Source organism: Haplochromis burtoni, unplaced genomic scaffold (genome assembly GCF_018398535.1).
Source record: "Haplochromis burtoni strain Fernald_Lab_line unplaced genomic scaffold, NCSU_Asbu1 Contig_193, whole genome shotgun sequence".
NCBI classification, from domain to species: Eukaryota; Metazoa; Chordata; class Actinopteri; order Cichliformes; family Cichlidae; genus Haplochromis; species Haplochromis burtoni.
Genome location: NW_024582554.1, coordinates 94,398 through 117,677, shown reverse-complemented (window position 1 = coordinate 117,677; position 23,280 = coordinate 94,398). Strand labels below are relative to the sequence as shown.

Below are 23,280 nucleotides of genomic sequence, written 5' to 3'. Positions count from 1 at the left end.
GTACTGTTCACTGTGCCCATTAAATGGTCCGTTGTGATTTAAACCTAGTCTAAATCAGTAGGTCCAACTCCTGTTCCACCACCTGCTTTAGTCATGGAGAGTTTTTTGGGACCCCACAGACACAAAGAGGCAGTGTCACTGCTAACTGTGCCATTATTCCACAGTATCCTTGGATAGCAAACACTTGTTTGCTGCTGTGCTAATGTTCCACGGCACATTTTGTTTAAATATTTGATAAATGCAATGATTCTTTTTTCAGTTATTCAAATAAGGGTTCTCCTGTAAATACGTCATACGCCAAATTGCAGCTCTGCTCTTTTGCATTCTTTGCAGGTGCAGAAGAAGAACGTGATGCTGTCTCCTCAGGTCACTGGGACTGTGTGTGCACCAAGGGTTTGAACTCGTCAGGACATTTCCCAGCAGCCTCTCATAAGGCAGGGACAATCCACCCACTGCCCTAAAGCAAAAACAACCAGCAGCTACAACTTTGCACTCCTCCATTTGCTTTGGTCCCTAGCACCATGGCCTTCACCCTGTCAGAGATCATGGCAGCAAGGCGGCAGCAGTCGCAGGCTCAGTCACATTCACAGCGAGGCAACAGGACTGCTGTGGAGGTGGATGAGTACAGCACCAACCCCACTCAGGCTTTCACCTTCTACAATATCAACCAGGGACGCTTCCAGCCGCCTCACGTTCACATGTGAGTAGATGGAAATGTAGCTGCTGGTAATCATGGAGCATCCTGCTGTCATTGAGAGTTGGAGCTCATAAACATTTGTTGATATCTTTGTTTGGTTATCTTTTAAATTGCACTAACACACTGTATAACAGAAATGTAGAGATAATGATTTATAGTTCTGAGTGTTGCAGCTACTTCTTGATCAGCAGCAGTTGCCACATAAAGTATATGTCTGGACAGAGCTCTGTTTGTTAGGTTTTCAGGAGACTAATAATAGTATTAATAATAATAATAACGATAATGTATAATTAATAGTTTCACCTTTAATACCTTTGAAATGATTAATGTCAAATAAATACAAACTGTCTGCCGTTGCTCAGATACCTGACACTGATTTTTAATCTACATCTTTAAACTGTTTTGACCGTTTGCATCTCGTGTGCTCCTGGAACGATGCATGTAAATTAATAACATTCCTTTCTTTGCATTTATGAAGCTTCTTCATCTGTTTCCATGGCTACAGCTATTTGTTGTAATGCCAACTTGAGACTTCTACATCAGCAGAGTGATTTATTTTGCCTTTTCCCCTCGAAAAACTGAAAATAAATTGCACAATACATTTTTAAGGAATAAATTGCAAAAAATTTCTTTTTGAATTTTCTTGCAATTGTTTTACAGTTCAGGCTCTAAAATAACATGCAAGAAATAGTTACTGGAATTTTACATAATGTAATAATTTTATTTATTTAAAATGTAAAATAAAATTCAATATTTAAAGTTTAAATAAATTATTTACATTGCGCAATATTTTGCAAAAAATAAAAGCCTTCCAAGTGTTCCCTTTATATGTAATGTGAGTCTGTGCAGACGCAGACTGGAAGTCAGTCATTCCTGCCACAAAGGGTCTTTGTAGTTTATGCTAAGCTAGTACTGATCAACCAGCAACCTGCGAGGCTGCAGTGCAGAAATGCCAAAAACAGTGCAGGTGTTGCAGCTCCTCTGATGGCCACTTGTGGCTTGCTCAAAGTTATTATTGTTATTATCTGACACATGATATCACCCACTGTGTCGCTACAGCCCATCCAAGGATATTCAGTTAGTGAAATCTGAGGATTTTATCAGTCTGTAGCTTAGCATTGATCAGCATGCTTTTGTGACTGTGCATAGTGAGTGTAGCTTGATAACCACGCTTGCAAGGCTGAGATTGTTGCACTCAACCACGTAGTCAGTATATTGTCACTTCTGGCTCCAAAAACCCAACATGGCAGCAGCCACGGAGCCAGAAGAGTCATGTCATCTGTGAGACGAAATCCCATTGGCCTGCACTGGGAGGCTTTTATAACATAGTTCCAGATTGTCTCTTTGTAGATTGTAGGCTAGTTTTCTACTTTGAACCCAAAAAGGATGATATGCATTTATAACTTCATGAAAAACAAACCATGCACATGTGAACTTATTCTACAATAAGCTCACTTTTTATCCTTCTCCCTAAAATGTAAATGGAGTGAAAATATTTCACTGCTGATTATTTATATGAATAACATTAATTATGAACTTCAACTAAAAAAGTTCAAAATATAAACACATAAACAATTCAATTAATATGCTCAATGTGTTAGTCTCATATTTTGTCTTCAGACACAAGTGATCCAGTAAAGCATAAAGATATGAATGTTTTAATATAGCTGAATTGAATTTCTGCTACACTTCAATATCTGGCCAGCGGTGCCATTTAATTATAGTATTAAATTACATCATTAAAGCTGTTCAATAAATGAGTAGACTCTGTAACATGTTCTACGTTGTGAATCACGGTCAGGTTAGAAGTAATCTCCTAAAGCTAAGAAGCCGTGCACCGAACACTTCTTTCATAACAAGAGCATCAAACCGCAGGATGTTGCAGACAGCTGCGAAACTGCAATTCCAACCAAGTAAATAAGAAGCTTCAGATCGCGCCTTTGTAAGGAATTGTCAGTGATCAGGTTTTGAACATATGTAGGATGTTTCTGTGGGGCTCTCATGAAATCTGAAGCTCTGAATCCCTTTTTCTCCGCTTGTTTATATTTAACGGTAGTTTTCATTCAGGTGTGATTTCCACTGTTTCAAGATGCAGCACTAAGAATTTTTGTATTTTAAATATCCCCGACTAGAATTAAAATAACTTAGCAGAAACATGTAGACCAGAGGTGGGAAATACCCCTCATCCTCACCAATAAACGGCACTCTTGAGTATGTAGCTTATAAATGTCAAGATATGGTTTCTTGTTTTTTAACATTGGGGCTTCAAAAGACAATAGCAGTTACTTTTTAGCAGTTACACACAGATCAAGTATTATATAATAATGTCAAAAGCTGACATTATTAAATGGCAAATCAAGGCTAAAAATGATTTGAAACGCCACATCTAAAACTCTAATATATTACTTATAGAAGTAACTAAAGGGGGTGGGGTGATTCGATCAAACCAAAATCTTCCTCTTTTGCATCAACTCGGCCCACCTTGCTTGGAGGAAGAGACGTGAGCATGACCCAAACACCTTCTCTGCAGTCAAACATGGGGGTAGGCATATGTATTAGGGTACAGGACGACTTCACTGCATTTAGGGGCCGAGAACCTTCCCTCAGCCAGAACACTGAAGGTGGGTCGTGGATGGCTCTTAAGGTCTACTGGTCTAGCCAGTCTCCAGACTTCAGTCCGACAGAAAATCTGTGGAAGGAGCTGCGTCTTTGAGTTGTAAAGCGACATCTAAGAAACCTAAAGGGCTTGGAAAGTTTGGAGCCCCTCCTGAAATGTATGCAAATCTAGTGATTTCTCCATCATGTACCAAATCACATTTTCCTTGGGGATCAAATACTTATTTCACGCAGTGACATGCTCATTCAAGTTTTATGTAATGTGTGTGTTTTGTCTCTCTCTTCCTCCCATAAACCTTTGACAGCCTCTCTTGTAGTTTTAATGACGGGTATTTCAGTATATATCAATAAAGCTGCGGCCTGCTGACCTGGGTGTTTCTGCGTAGCTGCACAGGCAAAAATCCCCCTCACTAACTTCTGATGCATATCCAGACATTTTTCTATACACAGGGCTACAATACGACAGAAACTGCTCAGTTCAAGGGTTCCTCCTCCCAGCATGTTGTCAAACCAGCACATTAACACTCTAACACCCCCTTTAGCTACCTTAGATCAGGCTATTTATAGCATGACTATAACTGACCTCAATTTTGCTTGTTCAATTTCTAGCTAAGCTGTGGCAGCTTGTGCAATTAAGTCACTCAGTCTATTTCTGAGCTTTAGTTCAACTTTAGGCTATTATATAAAATCACAGAGTCTTTCGAACAGTCATGTGAAGAAGAGATCCTGTGGAGCTCAGTCACTTTACATCATCTTACATTTCAGTCCCATCAGTTGTGCTATATTTTCTATGAACCCTCTTTTGTATTTTATTACTTCGTGACTCATTTCTTGCTGGTTGTCTTATGTGCATGTGTATCTGCTTCCCTCTTCGCCTCATCTTTTTCTGTCTCTAGTGGTATGGGTGGAGGAGGAGGAGGAAGTAGGGCTGGGTGTTAAGGTACCTGGAGGAAAGCTCACTTAAGTGGGCCACGGTTATTCACCAGCTCTCCTTCTCCCCCCCAGAGACCCCATGGATCTGCACACTCACTGGAAATCCCACAGGACTCTGCTCTTTTCTATATTTGTGCTTTATTCTTTTTCTATCTCTGCACATTTCTTTTTCTGCTTCTGTGGGTACCGTGCTTTTATTGTGGCCTCTCCCTCCTCCTTTGTGCTGTCTCTTGTTTCCCCATCTGCCTCAGTCTGTGGGGATGATTTTCTGTTGGATACTAATTCTAACTTTTTTCATTGTCAGCCTCTTACCACAGAGACTTTACGTATAGCATTGTTGTCCCTTCTGCTGTATTGTTTCAGTACAGCAAAAGCTGCAGTGGCCCCGTTTCGCATCCTCACTCCCTGCTTTCTTGTCCTCTGTTCCTTTTCTTGTCTCAGGGTTGACCCAATGCCTCACGACACTCCAAAGCCACCGGGCTACACACGCTTTGTGTGCATCTCGGACACACACTCCCGCACTGATGCCATCCAGATGCCGTACGGGGATGTGTTCATCCATGCTGGAGACTTCACCGAACTGGGACTGCCCTCCGAGGTCAAGAAGTTCAACGACTGGCTAGGTTAGCAGTTCTATGTGTTTAGCTGTCTTCTCTGACCTTGTGATAATATCCTAAACAAGAAGAACTAAAAAGTTCTCAGAGAGTATTTTAATGCTGATGCATGAAACTCTCTTTTTAAAAACAGCTTCCACTTGTTTTTGGAGCATTAACTCAAAGTCAGAAACTTCCCTAATATTGCTGACCATTTTTGCCGCATACATTTTTAAAGCAGTTTGCATCCTTTCTGCATAGATTTGAGTTTCTTTTTGTTGAATTTAAAGATTAGTGATTTGAGTCAGCTTATAAAAAACCTCGAGTTTCTCAGACATGTCACAAGAAAACAGGAAGCCAAAGACAAAAACTTTGGTAAAAGTATAAAGTAAAGTGAGCGTTCAATGCGCTGAACATGAAGTGTCTTTTAGACTGTACTGAAAAAACCATTAAACTAAAACTGTGCTTTGGGAAACTGATCGCTGTAATATAAAAGAATCCCACATGTGATTTGTGGCAAAACCCACAATATAGTGCGATGTGGCACAAAGTGAGTCTGGTTTGTGTTGCACTCCTCTCGTTTCTTACAGAGGTTGCACAGGCAGTTTGAACGTACCCTTCGAACCAGCCTGGTTCTTTCACAGTTTCTCCAACAGCACAGAAAACAGGAACCTGAATCAACCTTTAATATTCCACATTTTACTCAAAATGTTATTACGCAGCAACGACCTGATACAACTTAATTACTGATACTGTTTAACTTAACGAATCTCGATGGGTCACCCCAAACAGTATAACATCCCCTCGTACTGCACACCAGCTTTTCACACATGGGATCCATATAGATTCATTCTTTGCGCTGCCATCCCTTTCACTCTTCTTGCTATCCTTCTGTCACAAATCACTCTTGACACTCATCTCCATCCACTCCACTGCACCCTCTTCTTCACTTGTGCATTGCCTGTTGCTTTGGGCTGTTGACCCCTGGTATTTAAACTCATCTACCTTCACTACCTCTACTCCATGCAGCATCGCCTGTCCTCCTCAGTCTCACTTTCCTTCCTCTTCCAGCTCTCCTCCACTTTCTCCCTACTCTCACAATGTCGACTCAAAACATCCACGGTAACTCCAGCCTGGTCTCATCTGTCAGCAAATAAGAAGGGGCTCAGATTCCTGATGTAATGCCTGCAGAACCTTCCCTGTCACTCCTGACACTCTGTGTCACTCTGTAATCTGTAGATCCACATGGACAAACTCAAACTCCTTTTCTATGCTTCTCAAGGCAAACGTTGCATCTGTAGTGCTCATACTCAGCATGAAAGCGTCCTGCTGCTCCCTGATTGTCAGCTCTGTCCTTAACCTACATTCTACAACTCTTCACCATAACTTCTATGGCTCATCGGTCTCATCGCTCTATATTTACTACAGTCTGCACTTTTTAAACAAATTGGTACCAATACTCTTGTTCACCATTCCTAAGGCTTCCCTACTCTCTTCAAGATCTTTCAAGATTGTTTTATCTCTTCTTTACTGCCTTCTCTTCTAGACGTTACCAGGTGACCTGTCTGGGATGACAGGTCTGCCTATACTGCCTTTTTTCCGCTGATCTCTCTTCTTTTGGATACTTTTCGGTACTTCCTAATTCCACAACCAAATCTCAGTGTTTGTAGCTCAGGAGCAAGTCCTCTATTAATTGGAAGGTTAGTGGCTCAGTCCCTGGAGGCTCCACTTGACTGCATGCTAAAGTATCCTCAGGATATACTGAACTCCAGGCTGCTCTCTGGTGTGTTCAGAGCCTGAATGTTAGAGACAATGCACTTCGGTATAGAAAAGAAGTGCTTGTATGAATGGGTGTGAATGAGGCATGTTGCATGAAGTGCTTTGAGTGCTGCGGTAAAGTATAAGAACAAGCGTACAGTTTGTCCTTTGTTGTCTTTCCAGAGGATACACCAAACACCTTCTGGCAGCTTCCCTCACCACTTCAGCTGTTCTTACCACCCGAAGCCTTTCTCGGCTCCTCCCTGTACTCTCTGAGACATTCTTCCACAACTCCCAACATGTAATCTTTGCCTCACCCTTTATTTACTTACTCTCCTCGACTTCCAGAGCCAACCCAACGATCTTCCATTTTTCTTGTCGGCACCATACCTACCCAACACTTCCTCGTCTCTTCTGTTGTCCAATGAAGTCTGCTCCACCCACCACTCTCTCTCTCCTGGGGACACTTTAAAGAATTCCTCTTTCTTTTCTAACTAACGTCCAGCCTGTGGGGGATAAACACCAACAACATTCACCTCTTCAGCCTCCAGCTTCAAATTCATGATCCTGTCTGATCCTCTCTTTGCCTTCACAACACAAACTTATATGTGCTCATTCTCTCCATCATATCAGCCAGCTCTCTCCCTTCACCAGTCATAGGCCCTTACTTGCACCTCCACACTGCAGCCTTTCCTTCTCTTTATCTGCGTCAGAACACACGTTCCTCTTCCTTTGTCTTTGGCCAACAGCAGCACAGTTTCCACCGGCATCCTGTTGAACAACGGCACCAGAGGCGGTCGTTGTTAACCAACCGATCTGATACGGAAATCTCATTCTTGATAATCTGCATGTTTGATTGGGTAAAGACTTTATGCCACATTCCTGACACAACTCTCCCCATTTCTGCAGGCTTGGTACCAATGTTAGGAGGACACTGGCTTGTCTGTGTGTGGAGTCCTGTCAGCCTGCCATCTCAAAACAAATACAAATAATGTTGTTTTCTATCAAAAGGTTGTTTTTATTAAACATTACTGAAACATATCCTCACACACACAACAAATTTGAGCTGCCTGAAACTTGTTTTCACTCTCTCACTCTTTAGTGCAGCCTGTAACGTACCATTAGGGGTGGGGGGAAAAATCGATACTGTGTAGCATCGTGATATTTTGTTTGCTAATATTGTATCGATACAGGGACAGCAGAAATCGATATTTTGTTACAAAAAAGGTTTTTGTGCTCTGACTTCAGAGCACGTTGATCCTTTTTCTGAGCAAGAATCCTGACATTCCTTCACTGTCCAAATGTGTTTAACTTGTTTTTGGCAGCAATAAACATGACAGTTTACCTATTTTAATTTAAGACATGTTTTATTTTAATTAAGTTTAAAACTTTTTTATTTAATGTAAAATTATATTTTGTTTTAATTTGCTTTCAAATTCTTCAGTTGCTGAAGGGGCTGCATAGTTTTCATATTGCATAGTTCAGAATAGCTGTAATTGTACCAGATGGTTGCATTCAGTTCAGTGGGACTAGACTGTAATACAAACCGTTCAGTTTGTCAACAATAAAACTGAAATGAGAGAAAGACTGAGTGTGAGACTTTGATATTAGATAAAATGAATATTGATAAAGTTTACCTTTATGTACAGAATCTGAATATCGCAAAATATTTAAGAAAATTGCAATAATATCGTATCGTGAGTTAAATGGCCTGTATTTATATAGCGCTTTACTAGTCCCTAAGGACCCCAAAGCGCTTTACACATCCAGTCACCCACCCATCCACACACTGGTGATGGCAGCTACATTGTAGCCACAGCCACCCTGGGGCGCACTGACAGAGGCGAGGCTGCCGGACACTGGCGCCACCGGGCCCTCTGACCACCACCAGTAGGCAACGGGTGAAGTATCTTGCCCAAGGACACAACAACCGAGACTGTCCAAGCCGGGGCTCGAACCGGCAACCTTCCGATTACAAGGCGAACTCCTAACTCTTGAGCCACGATCGCCCCGTGCCACGATCGCCCCGTGATAATATCGTATCGTGGGATGTATGGTGATTCCCACCTCTACGTACCATGTTCCCTTAATATTACATAAACAACGTTTATTAATAATTAGTGACTCTTGTTTATATTTCTCTCCTTCCTGTCTGTTAATGGAGTTGTTGGAGTAGGTGTTTTGTTCCTGACGGGTTTTTGACTCTAAATCAACTTTTCAACCTTCCTCTTGTCTGTTGCTGCTGTAGGTGCAGCAGATACAAACTGCAGCAGAACGGACACCCAGCCACGTAAAGAGCTTCATATTGTTTTGTAGTGGTTTCAAATGACTTAGTGATCATTTACAGATGACTTTTAAAGCATCCGTATTATGAAAGTCTGTAAAAGTTGTTGTGAAAAAACAGGAGGTTTAGTGCCGACGGCAGAGTGAGTGATCTCCTAACTGCAGCTGCTCTTATTCCCCTCCATGGACCCAAGCGTCCGAGCAGTGAGCTAAGTCTCAGGTTGGTGCTGATGTCAGACCAGCTCCTTCAAAGGCGGCTCTGCCATCATTGGTGTTAATCTGTTAAGTTCTCCAAACCTGTTGTTTTTAATGGCTTAGAACTTATTTATCAACAATAATCTGTAAATTATTTATTAATAATAAACTTTATTATTTATTAACGTTTTATGCTTTGTCAGCGTCATGTAAATCAAATACTCTTGAAAGTTAAGTTTAGTTAGCAAAGAAATTCCTGCCGTGCGTCCTTATATTCTTACACCCTTTGTTAAGAAGAAAGTAAAGGAGCCTTTAGAGAATTCAGACTTGTTTTCTTTGACTTTTGCTCTGCTGGAAGCTTCTTATCTCTGTACTGACTAAGGAGCGCGTGTAAGTCTTATCATCGCCACGTGAAATCTGTTGAAACAGGAAGAAGTAACCTCGCACGAAGCTGAGCAACAGCGGAAAAAAAAAGTTCAGTGTTCGAATCTACAGAAAAGGCAGAACAGTTCCTGCTATCGCTGCCTTCATCGTCGTCATCGACACCTTTCCCCGGTGAAAATCACGCCAGGAAAAGGTGCGTGCCTGATGGCGGGTGCGTGTAAAGCTGTCTGAAGGAGGGAAGCAGACAGTAGAGGGAGATAAGGGGAGAACTTGTTGTCCTTCGCCTCCTTCCTCGCTCACACACACGGGAGCTGTGGGGAGCGCGAGATGTAAATCCGCTAGCCTGCACTCCAGCGGTGAGAGAGGCGACGTAAGAGACGGGAAAGAAAAGATAAACTGAGCCAAATGCGCCTGCTGCTGCCTCTGAAGTCAGTCTTTCCTCTCTCCATCCCTTCCTGCTCCGCTCTCCCATTATTTCCTTCTCCTCTGCAACCCCGCCACCTTCCTCTCCACTGCTCATATAAATATTTATAATGTGGCTATTCCTATTCTTTCTGTCCTTTTCATTCCCTCCTGTTCCCTGTCTCTGTCACACGGATGTTCTGTAGATGAATGTAACTCCTGCTGTTTAGTGTGTGCTGAACAGATTTGCTGGGAGATCAGGTTTAGCGTATTGATTTGGAAAGAGTGTCTGTACAAACTTCGGTCAGGTGTTACCATCTGCTCCCAAACTTTCTGCTCTTTCATCTTTTCCTCTCCTATCAATCTTTGCTTTTTTCTCCCCCATTATTTGTCTTGTTCCTTTCCCTCTTCCCCCTTCTCTATCCTCCTTACCTCCCTTTCTGGTTCCACTCCTTTCTCTCCAGCTCTTATTTTTCTCAGCTCTTATTTTTAGCAGGAAGTCAGTTGGCTCTTGGGGCCGCTGGCAGCCATTCAAGGCTTTCTCAGAGATGGCAAATGTTGCAGGAGAGGAGAGGAGAGGAAATTCATGCAGGGAAAGTAGTGGGAAGGTAAGGGGATGACAGGGAAGGAGAACGCGGAGGTTTAAAAATAATAGGGAGCAGAGCAAAGTGCCCATGTGTCTCCCCAGAGGGATACTGCCTTACTTTGGTAAACTCGCAGCTCATGGACCTGATGCCACACTTTTATTGTCGTGGTGATCCATCCTGTCAGTCAGTATATAAAGGATCTAATGCTTCATTTACCTTTATTTATTTATGTCTTGATTTATTCATTTATATTTCTCAGGGCTTATTAGTGTAGCAGAAGCCACCAAACACTCTTTGGTACTGTGCCCACATCCATCACAGGATGTGCAATGCTTGAGCAAAGTCATTGTTGCTTTTGCAGCAAATATTCTGGCCTGCCTCAGTCAGATCTTCACATTTCTCTGCAAATTCAAATTGTAACCCTTGAACAGAGTAATCTGCTCTCCACAAAAGCCCACAGCTTTACCTCTGACTTCACTAAATAAACACTTTGAGTTCATGTATTGTACAAGCTCTACATTCTGCATCAGTGTTGCTTTTTGTAAGACTCACATCATCTCTTATAAATGTCTGTTTTAACATCATTAGCGCACATGTACGTACATACATACATTTTAAAAATAAATAAAAGTCTTCAAAAGTCTGCTAAATAAAAACAGCGAAGTTGTGATTTCTCCAAAATTGGAACAAACTGTGAGCCAAACTCTGATGCTGCTCACAGACTGGGCTGGATGTGGCCCAGAACCAGAACTCTTTACTGGATCATAACTATTGCTTTAGTAATGTGTGGATCAGTGTTTCAGCTGATGATGAGTTTAATAATTTATCATTCTATAGCATCTATGTCTATAATATATTGTCTTCATCTATAATATCCAGGAATTTATATTTATAAATAGTACATATATATAGTAACATATACAATGTCAAATATTTGCCTAAAGGATGATTAGCGGTTGAGGCACCAACATTAATAAAAAAAAAATGAGTCCAAGTCCAACAGACTTACTTTACTTTACATGTACTCGAGTACAGTTCAGTAAAGTTACCCCATGGCCTCGTCTGCTCATGCACCTGGTGCTGAATGACTAATGATGCTGTTCCTAACTGACATAACTACATATACATATACTTTTAATGTTAAATCCTGTGCAAACATCACACTGAACGCTAAATAAGAGTCATGAACTAAAATTTTCCTGACAAAATGAATGCACAACTATTAGTCACTCTGTTTTTTATGCAAGCACAATGTGCATGCAGAGCACTGATTAATAAAAAAGGACACGTTTAAGTGGAGCTGAAAAGCCACATTGGGCAGCTTTTCAACTGGACTGCTGTGGGCGGAGATGTTTGCAAGGAACAGGTGAGAGGAGCGAGTGAATAAATTGGGGAAAGTAAAAAAAAAGGTTAGAGAGGGTGAGAGGCAGACCTGGAGCTTGTGAGCAGCGCACTTCAGTCCAATTGTCTCCAATAATGGTCTCTTTGATCAGGCTTTCAGCGCTAAGCTGTGCCTGCGAACACGCGCGCCGTAGCAACGATCCACGTGGATTTCGTAAGCTGAGGCAACCCTAAGTGTTTGCGTGTTTGTTTGTGTGCGCTGCCCTCGCTGTAGGCTTGAGTGGCATTTTTATTCATGCCATGTGATAACGGGATCTGGCAGAGCAGAGCGGGAATGTACTGCAGTGAGTGTCGAGTGTTTAAATATGGATCTCCTCTTGCTTTGGTGTCGACTCTGGGTCAAGAGAGGAGCAGCTTTAATTCTTAAAGGCTTTGTTCTCACTCTTTCTTTCCTTCTGTCTGCTTTTTCCTGATTGACATCAGTGACTCTCTTACACTTCCTTCAGATTCACCGTAGCAAAACACCGTCCAGTTGACTCACAGCGCTTTAATAGTTCTACACATATGCAGGTTGCATAAAAAGTCATGAAATGTCCTCTTTTTAAAATTCGTCTGAGGTAAAAAAACAAAACATTAATCAGTTCGTACTCATTTCCCCTTTCATGCACACCTCGGGTCTTTTGTAACCTGGGACTGCATTACAGCCTGTTAAATTTATTCATTTCATAAAGTTGAGCACATGGCTTCTGGTATTCCTAAAATTACTGTGCTGCTAATGCTCTGATATCATTAATGTTTTTAATGTAATTGTTTTTTAAAAAAATTTGTTTCACACCACTATTTAGCCATCAGTGCATTTTTCATCCCGTTATATGGCTGCTTTGTCTGTGTTCATATATATGAATATATAAGCTTGTTTTATTAGCTCGTTGATACCACAGCTGTTCACCACAATAACCCTTGAAATGCACGGGACAGAGGTAGCAGTGCCGCTTCAAAAACAGCAGGAGCATTTCAGAAGTGCTAAATATAAAGTGCGGTAAAGAAGTTTCCTAATCACAGACTCTTGCATCAGGCTGAAGGAGCAGGAACAGGCAGCCAGCAAGCTTTTCTACAGTTCACCTGTTTATGCTTCATGGTGAAGCAGCATAGAGCAGATGAGACAGGCACCTGCTGAGACTAAGGTGAAGCAAACTTTGTTTATGCTTTATAAATGAGGTCTGACACGCCCTCGTGCAGATACAAGACAGTGAGGCTCAGATGATGATGTGCAAAGCGGAGGTGTGATAACCATTTGCTTCAATGTTAACATCTCACCGGCCACGTCTTTGCCTCCATCTGTGGTTGGACTGAAAAGGAGGGTCAGTGGGAACAAAAACAAACAAACTGGGATGAAAGTCCTTCATGACTGGAAGGACCTGCAGAGACGGGCAATAACACAGTGAAGGACACACCTCCTCTGTGAGATGTTATTGGCTTTTTTTTTATTAGATGCATTTTTAGGTAGTGCTTCTTTAAAAATGTATCTTTACTCTTATTAGACTGTACAAAGAGAAATAACCCAAGTCTTCATCCTGCTGCTGCCTCAGGAGCGCTGGATTTGTGCTCCCCCCCCCCCCCTACCCCAAATTGCGAGGTCCACAGCCTTTAGCATCTTTGTTACAGCTCTTAATTTAGCGCCTGCTCTATCTGTTCCCCTTTACTGCTGAATAATAGATAAGCGACGACCATGATGCGATTGCCGTGTCGGCACTTTAAATGCAAGTGTGTGTGTTTGATTTGCCTGGCAGAGCGAGAGGGTGTCTGCTGCTCTGCACCTGCCTCTGCTTGCCTGGGTGTGTTTTATTTTTATGCCCCTTCATCTCCAACCTTTGTCAGGTGTTGAACTCCTCAACCCTTTCACCTCCCCGCTGGATCTCTTCTTTACCGCCTCTGCTGCCCTCGTTCGTCTCTTAGCTTTCTCTCTTTAGCTCTCTAACAGCGAGGTTATTAAACTTTCATAGCTGCTGCCTTTTTCTGGTCTGCTCTTCTCTCTTCCTTCACTGTTCATTCGATCCTTATTTTGCCACATTTCTCACCTTTCCTTTGTCTTTTTTTCACCTCTTTTTCTACGTGTGTTTACTCAGCAGTGAGTGCTGCTGGAGGAGATCATAATGAGGAGGTTTGACACTCTTATTGAGAAACTCAACAGAATTTCACGTGACTGTAAATTTAGGCAAACCTTTTCCCATCTGTCCCTCGCTGCTTTTATATCTTTTATTTGCACGCCTAAAAGACTGGATTGCTTGTGTGAGGGAGGGAGGGAAGAAGATGCAGTAGAATGCGCATCTTTTTCTTTCAAATAAGTTTCTTTTTTCCCTCTTCGAGTTCGGATAGTAAACCCTCGGTGGATATTTCTCATGAAATGATGGAAGTCTTTCTCATCATTTCCTAATTCTCTTTTTCCCTTTCACTGTTTTTTATCAGTGTTTGTAATTCGTCGTATGCAAACTGTTGCTAAATCTGTCATTAGTCCTCTCTGTCAAGCCGACAGCAAACCAACTGTTACAGGGTTAAATAAAGAGCAGGAGGAGAGTCAGATGTAAATCAGTTTTTGTGGAGCTCTACAGACATTTATCTTCCACCAGTGCAACCGATCTGGATTTTCACCAACTGTAGATGGTGATGTTTAGCTCGAAGCAAAGCCTTGGCTAGATACAGCCTCTAGACGTGTTTGCATGGCTATGGTCTCATATGCTCTAAATCAGTGTTTTCCAACCTGTTGGGGCCACAGCACATATTTCACATTAGAAAAATCACACGGCACACCACTAAACAAAAATGTCATGAAAAGCACATTGATCATTTTTTCTGCGTACCCTGTATAGCAGAATTGGCTTGGTTTGTCCCCAGTATACCTCTTTTGCGTTCTTCTGACCACTACTCATGCTAGGGCCTTCATCTGGCTCGGAGTTTTCTCCAGGACCAGGTCAGACTGACTGCTTTCAAATATTGATCCATTGCTATTACACACTGCATGCCAATTATGTCATTTCTTTTTCGTCTTCTTCTGTTTTATTGGCAGTTGGCAACCCATTTAATTAGAGCAGTTAGTTGTACTGCCCACTAGTGGAAGAGAATGTAATTGATCTGCCCGATACTCACGCCGGTCACTTAGCGTACTAATCAGGTGGAACCAGAGGATCTTCCACGGCACACCTGATCATTTCTCACGGCACACCTATGTGCCGCGGCTCAGTGGTCTTGAAACACTGCTCTAAATGGATGCTGATGGTTCGGGCATGGCACCAGGATGTCTCCTAAATGATGTGTTTTGGGCATGTCCTGTCACACTGCCACACCTGAAGGGCTGGGTGTGTCTGGTTGAACTGCTTTGGGAACTCAGCAAACAGAAAATGTGCACTTTTTTGTGCAGCATTTTATAAAACAGGGAGTTGTGCTTCACAGTTGACAGTGACAGTGGAAAAAACCTCCAGCAGAGCCAGGCTCATGAGTGTCAGCCACCGGTCGCTACCAGTTGGGATTGAGGACGCCATTGTAAGAGTACTCAAATAGGCCTGGTGTTAACAAGCTGTTCATCAGAGAAGGACAGTTCGTGTTCTCATCCAAGGTTTAAATATGACGTTACATAAACCTTGGTACTAAAGCATTCCCTGCTAGTCGATGTGGTCTGATGATGTAGCGGCTTTGACGAGAACAATAAAGGTACAACAGCACAGTGTACAAGTGATGTTGTTTAGCATCAGCTAAATTTGGCATCAGTAGAAATAAAACGAAACAGATATGGGACATATGGCGAGTAGCCAGTGGTTTTATTCATCAGCATTCGTCGGAAAAACCCACGTTGCTTATTCTGAAAGTTGCAGCTTAATCTTCAGCCACATTATCCTGGAGGCAATTTTGTAACACTGAACATGGAAGCGGAGCAGACAGGATGAAAGAGACAGAGATGGAGTGTCGGAGAGTGAAAGAGAAGAGACAGACCACCTACGAGGCCGCTTGATGATGCGCTGGATCCGTCTTTGTTGCTGCTTTTATGTGTCTTTGCTCGTGTGTGTGTGTGTGTAATGCATTATGTTCAGCGAGGACATTGTGAAGTGTTAGGAGGTGCTGCTGTACTCAGATAAAATGTGTGTTTTGGATGCGTGGCGCAGTAGGTGGTGTTTGTGTATGCCGTCTCATAATTGCTGGCTGTCTTTGTTTTGCGTCTGCTTGTACGACTGTGTGTGTACATGTTTGTGAGTGTGTGTTTGTGTGTGTGTGGGGATATGCAGCAGAGTGTGGGCGGTGATTTAAATGAAATGAGTATTAAGTTTAAGCTGAGGTGGGAAGGCAGAAGTCTTCCTGCCATCATCCAATTCTATCTTGTTGCATGTTCGTCCCTTACTCACCTCTCTTTATCTTCCCTGTTTCTTTCTTTTATGTCACTGACTACTTTGTTTCCTCTGACTCGTATCGCACACACACACACACACACACACACACACACACACACACACACACACACACACACACACACACACACACCAACACACACACACACGCGCGCGCACAGACGCTGTAAAGGAATTACAACTGATCCGGGCTGAGTCTTTAGCTTGTCTGTCTTTGAACATCATTGCTGTTGCCTCTGAAGCTTCCCTTTGAATTATTGGAATTCTGTTTATGCACACACACAGAAAGGCTGGCTGAAACTGCACAGTCTGGCTGTTATCGCTCTATAATTTATACAAAAAGAAGACATATATATAAACACGTGCAAGCTTCTGCACAGGCTATTGACAGAGATTGGTATGCAGGTGTAATCCTGGTTGATTACACCTTGGAATTTTAAGAGAATTCCTATTGCTACAACCATGGCAGATATGCCAAGAAATAAGAGCAGTAAGACAATCAGAAATGGTGCGAAAAGGCCAATAAAAATCTATACAGGAACTAGAGATGGCACGATACCACTTTTTTATGTCCGATACCGATACCGATATCATAAATTTGGATATCTGCCGATACCGATATGAATCCGATATAGTGTTTTTTAATCAACAAAACTGTTTTTTTAAAATATCTTGCTGCATTTTGCAAGTCTGCAAGTTCATACTCAAGTTTAAAACAACAACTACACTAAAGCTATTCTGTTATACCTGTATGCAAAAAAAATATTTCATAGTTCAGCAATACTGATCAATCTAATAAACTTAAACCTACACCATCCTCCCTATTCTGGTATTTTAAAGAGTACTTAGCATAAATATTAAGCAACCTAACTAATAGGGTTCCAACTCCCAGCAACAACAAAAATAAATAAATAAAAAATAGGGAACCACCCCTCACGCTCCACCTCATGATGCTTAATCGACGTAATCAACCTTAATTTGATGCAGTGTGAAAAAAAATGCACAGAAATCAATTATTTTTCAAGAAATATTAAATAGATTCAACATCTTTCTTCAACAAAATTGCAGACTGCACAGATGGTACCTTCCCAAAGGAAAAAGTACTATAGCTTACTAGGGTATATATATTAGACTTAATAGTTACTATATACAGTAATTGACTTCTATTCATTTTACATCAAATTAAAACTTTGGGTGTCAGATAATTATTTATTAAAAGCTAGACATTTTAAATGAGAATAAGAAAGAAAAGTATGTCTTTGTGCCCCCTTTTCCCAGTTAATGCCCTATCGGCCCCCCTGGCTAAACTTTGCTAGATCCGCCCCTGCACAGTTACCAGCCGTCAGCTACGTAGAAAACGATCCTGGTGTAGAAAGTAATATTAAATAAATTCTAACAACAGCTTATCAAGCTTAAACGTGCTGCTGTTGTTCAGCCGCTGGTTTCCTCTTTCTGGCGCAAAGTGGACCAAAAACAAACAAGAGAGACTCGCGACAGAAAAGCCGATCAGCTGATCATTAGCAGTTTCACGATTGAAGTAGCAGCCGGAGAGCGAGAGGCAGTCGCTCGTTAAGCTTAACGCAGGAATGCTTTACAAAGATTCAGAGATGGACTTACACACTTGCTTTACTTCTCTCGGGGATAACTTTGTCGGAGATGAAATGCCGGGTTGCTAGCGAAGCTCCAAATGCTATCCAGACCACCGACAGGTCCCGCATGCCACAGCCGCTCTATCACGTGATGCATACTGCTCCGACGTGCTAACGTTCTGAGGCGAGTTACGGCGTGTTGCAAGTTTTGTGAGGTGCTTTCGTGATATTTAATGGATCGGATTACATTTTTTATTTTTCTCCGATATCCGATCCAGTAATTTAGGTCAATATCGGACCGATACCGATACGTAATATCGGATCGGTCCATCTCTAACAGGAACCACAAACGCCCAAAATGCTGGTACTAAACCATAAAAACAGAGCAATAAAACTGAGATTTGTAGTATTACGATTACAACTTTAATACACCGTCTATTCACGTTTTTTCACTTTATTTTACTTTCAGAGGGATGTAACTTTTACCCCAATACATTGACAGTATCTGATACCCACATACATTAGATATTTTACGTTTCTGGTACAAGAGTCCAACACAGTGTGCCAATTTGTGCTTATCCGATTACTGCTTTCAATAAAACATTGACAGAAACCTCCCAGCATTATAAAGCCTTTTTTACCTCAATTAATTCTGACAGAGAAGTTAATTATATCAAAACCATTATTAAAAGTAGCAATACAAGAATGATATAAAACTCCATCACATGAGCTATTGTTGTTGGCCTGCTCATGGAGCTGTGACTGAGTGGGCTAAGGTGCTGGATTTAGGCTTCAGGCATTTTGATGGCGTGGGTTTGAATCCCCTCTATTTCCAAAAATACTTAACTTTTTACACTTTTTGAGTGGGGGTCGCAAGTTCGATTCCCACCCACTATCCAGTAAGGGTCCTGGCTAGACCCTCCCCATGCTAAAAAAATCCCCAAGCCCGTCTGCAGCTTGTCCTTTGTATGATTGTGTATGTGACAAATAAAGGTTGCTTGTTGAGCTCGGGGGGGGGGGGGGAATATTATTATGAAAACAGGAATGATGGTTACATGTTTAGCCCAGCAGTTATCAGATCAGGTTTTTGCAGAACATAGACTGTATATTAATAATAGGCGCAGTATCCTGATCTCAAAACCTGGATTTGTCTTATTCTAAAAAGACCTCAGGTTGTATAAAATTCATAGGAAAATGGCCTTCAACTGCTTTGTGGTGTGAGCTTTGTTCATTGGGGCTCAGTAAACCATAATGAATATAAAATATTGTGTCTGTTTTATAAATTCTGGTTCCCATTAATGTCAGAAATTAGGATAAAGTAGGATATGCTTATTGGTTAAAACCTTGCCAATCACAAATCAATAACCAGTGAGCTAACCACTTGTGACTGACATACTGTCCTTCTTTTCTTAGTATCTTGTGCGGCATCCAGTATATTGGACCACACCGTGACCTTTTCAGTCCTGATACTCTATATGCTTTGTGGTGTGATACTGATAAGATGATATTATCTCCACTTATAATTTATAATAGTGTAGTGTTAAACCATCATTGCTTTTAGGTGGTCTCCTCTTGGATCACCAGAGTACTTATAAAAGCTTTAGGTAGGCTAATCTCAGCATTAAAGGTGTGAATGTAGCTACTCTGATTTCACCCATTAGTTATGAATTTTACAACGTTCAAATTTTGGCACCCTAACAGTGTAATTTTGTGATATTTGGGTGGTTGGGACACGGATGAATTTGTCAGCTAAGGCTAGAAAGCTTGGTTAGCTAGCAGTAGACAGCTGTACCACAAAAAGATTATATTATAATTCAGCCCAGTAGCTACAGCGTCCTGTTGTTTGTACACCTATCAATCAAAGTACCGTATATTTTGTTGTTGCAGTATATGAATGAGTAACCTTGTATTGTGGATGGATTATCTCAGTTGTTCTCCTGACTGAAGTTTGGTCCGTTTACAGCATCCTGCCATGCGATTACATTTGTTCCTGACCACCGAGAACACTCACGTTAAGTCTTATCGAGTGGAAAAAAAGTTAGCGTTCATCCTGCAGCTTCACTGTGTTTATGTTATGCTAATATACAACAATCGTTTCGCACATCATTATATACCAGCTAGCCCAACTTCAGTAACCCTACAAACGTCACTGCTGTTTAGTTTTCTGTCTTCATTTATGTTGGAAGTGACAGCAGAGCTGTACGTTTGAATTTTTTCAGAAATCTCTCAGTCAGAACATGCTACATCATGCTTAGGTGGAAGCTAGCGAGCTAACTTCCTGCTAACTTCTAACTCCGTTAAATGTAATAAATTCTGTTTTCATGGATGCATTTTATTAAAGATGAAAGAATTTAGACAGTTTTTAACTCTCAGTGATGCTGCAGTGTTCGTTTGACTTTGGGACCCGAAACGGACGGAGTTTAGGACCCAGATTACGCCGCGAGGCTCCTGTCTACGGTAGGTAGTGCGGCTTCGTAGCTTACCAAAGTCGTACTAAAACATTTTGGACAGATTTTTGAGCTCCTTGTACCATATAAAATCGGTTCGAGGTCAGTAAGTACAACCAGAATTCCTACATGAGGCGCACCGGATTATAAGGCGCGCTGTTGATTTTTAAGAAAATTAAAGGGTTTTAAGTGCGCCGATACGATACGATAGTCAGACTTGCTCTGGATTCTTTAGTAGTTAATGAACTTAGACGTGTACGAGCTTTGGAAACTGGAGTGGCTGTTTCTTGTTAGCTAACTGTCTTGTTCTGTTACCATGCTTAGTACTTCATTGATGAGCCAAATATTAAAAATACTGACCTGTTTTGGGGCAGATCACGCCATTAGTGTTAACGTTGTGGCAGACAGGCACATTTTTAGCTCCCAGGAAGAAAGAGATGAGGTGAAATATCCTCCCTTAAAGATGCGTGTTTTAAAGCCTATAAATGCAAAAAGAGACAATTAAAAAATATGACACAATAACACAGAAAAAACGTTCTCACTATAGTAACCTCACATCCAGTCAATGACATTCAACAAAAAAATATGAGACTTATATAAGGTGTTTTAGCTACACAAGGCTCATGTGCAAACTTAAGAATGAAACTGTAATAATCTGTTGCTTTTCCTTTAATTTAATTTTAGAAAAAAGTTTTGGTTACTGCTTTTCACACACATGCATTCACTCATACTGACACACACACACACTGGTATTGATTTAATCATTTTGGCTTGGCAGGAAACATTTGGCCTCTATTTTCTGCAGTAGCACACACACGGAATTTCTAGACACACATACTTTGGTATTAAGTTATTTGGCTGAACATTTTGGCTACTATTTTTTTTTATATCTGGAGTATACACACACAAACACGCACACATACAGAGATAGGATTTAACTTTGTCTTGGCAGGCAGGAAATGTCTCCTTTTTATTTTGTTTGTGCATCCACACAAGCACACATATAAGAGTACACACACACACACACACACACACACATACACCAATGCACACACAATGGGCAGTAATCCCCCTGTACATGCAAGAGCTTTGGGCAGAGCAAGGATTTTCCTCTTCAAAGAGCAGACCACCCATTGCAGCATCAGAACAATGGTGGCCGAACTCCGGAAGATTTCATGTGGTGGCAGTTGGAGTTACACACACACACAAACACACACACACACGCACACACAAACACACACACTAACAATCTATTCACTCACATATCAAGATCCACAGACATTATGCTTATGCACCCAACTCCTGGGATCAAGCACATCTATGCAGGCTGCACATGCAACCTTACATGCATTTACCCTCACACTGACCACCATTTGGAGTTAATGGAAAGATGGAGGTTTTTGTGGTGACACACAGACAGCCAGACATGGAGCAGATCTGGGATGTGCATGACTGGAGGGCCCAGGCACTCAACAAAAGAGTGAAGACAATGAATGAGAGAGGATTGAAAAAGAACCAGAGAGAAATAAAGGGATGAAGGGACGGAGGGGGAGACTGAAGTCCAGCTGTTTCCACTCCTGAAAGCCGCCTTGTGTTGCACTGTTGCGTTTTCTCTGGTCTTTTTGTCTTTAACGCTACTCGACTGTCCCCTCTGCACCAGGCAAATTAAAAGTATTCGATGTTTAAAAAGAGTCACTTGAATTCAAAGACAAAGGTATTGGGGTGACAAAGAACATTCCCCGTGTTGTGGAGGTCTGTTGCCACATATGTTAGATTTCCCCCTCACATTGACTCGCACACTTCCACCCACACCTTTTCCTCTTTCCTTCTCTTTTGTCAGAGAAGTAACAAATTCATTCTCTGTTTCTGAGCAATTTGTTCCTTGTGGACATTCAGGATAATCGACTGTATTGTTGAAAGTCTTTCTTTTTATTATTTTCACACTGAAGGCGGTTGGCTGGGATGGAAAACAGATGCAAACACTGGCTGCAGAATCTACTGTGTAACATTAAGCTATTTGGTATTCACACCTTGTCATTTTGCAGCTTCTTCTGGGGGAAACTTTAAAAAAAATCATCCATGAAATTGAAGTTTAATTCTGGAAAGTAAAAGTGTGTGTGTGAGTGTGCGTGTGTGAGGATGGGGAGGAGGGTATTTGTGTCCAGCTGGTGGAGTTTTATATTTCTGTGCGTGATTTATTCCTCTCAGTTTACAGTTGGCTGTCAAACTTCATGGGTGAAAACTGCTCACATTGCAGAATTTCTGAGGCAACACAGATAATGTTTATTTGTTAGAGAATTTATGAGTGCCCTGTTCCTGTGCTGTTGTTCCATTGTTGTCTTGCCGTCTGTCTTTCTTGGGCTCACATGCATCCACGTGCCACTTTCCTGTATATCTTTTTTTTTCTGCATTTAGATGCAGTGATTTAGTCTTGATAGGTGGGTACATATCCTCCCTCGACATCACCTTACCCAGCTATTTTATATAATGCTTATTTACAGCAGAAAAAAATGCTGCCTCCACATTAATTCATCAGTAGTAAAAACTGTTACTCAGTAACAGAATACAGCACTCACACTTCTCTCAATAAATACCTTTTTAAGTGCATTTTGCTGACATGTTCACTGTGCAACTTTTAATTGTAATGGAGAATTTCTTGTATGTTGACAGTGGACATATTTCTCTCACCAATTAGCCATCCCCACACCCCTACTCCATGTCTGCTGGAGTACTGTTGTTATGTGTTTTTTGTCCTAAAATCCTGAACTATTTATATCATACCACTGGAACTACATCTTTTTTAGTCAGTTGATGTTTGTAATGTTCTCTTGTTGGTTAGCGCTGGCTCTGTCACTTGCTAGCGTGCTAATTTGTCCTGCTTCTCGATGCTTTACCTTACTTTTAGCTTTTAAGCTAAGGCTAGGTAAGCTACAAAACAAAACTTGGCTTGTGTAGATTAGCTAGCCAGACTACTGTCACACCACGCATATAAGCATTTCTATTTTAGTTAATCGATTTTGAAAGCAACAATCATAGTAGTAGAAAAATGTTTCTCTAACGC

At 41.4% G+C, this 23,280-nt stretch overlaps 1 protein-coding gene across 2 annotated transcripts in view; it reads left to right on the top strand.

Annotated features, from left to right (window-relative positions):
• mpped1 (metallophosphoesterase domain containing 1) overlaps positions 1–23,280 on the top strand; it is a 100,564-nt gene that overhangs the window by 4,940 nt on the left and 72,344 nt on the right. For both annotated transcript variants that reach the window (XR_006055008.1, XM_005935311.3), the window contains exons 2-3: positions 334–700; positions 4,688–4,869. Coding sequence is in view for 1 of the 2 variants with exons in the window: in XM_005935311.3 (XP_005935373.1) it covers positions 522–700; positions 4,688–4,869 (361 nt within the window). In the remaining variant the exon portion in view is untranslated. The remainder of the gene's footprint in view (positions 1–333; positions 701–4,687; positions 4,870–23,280) is intronic.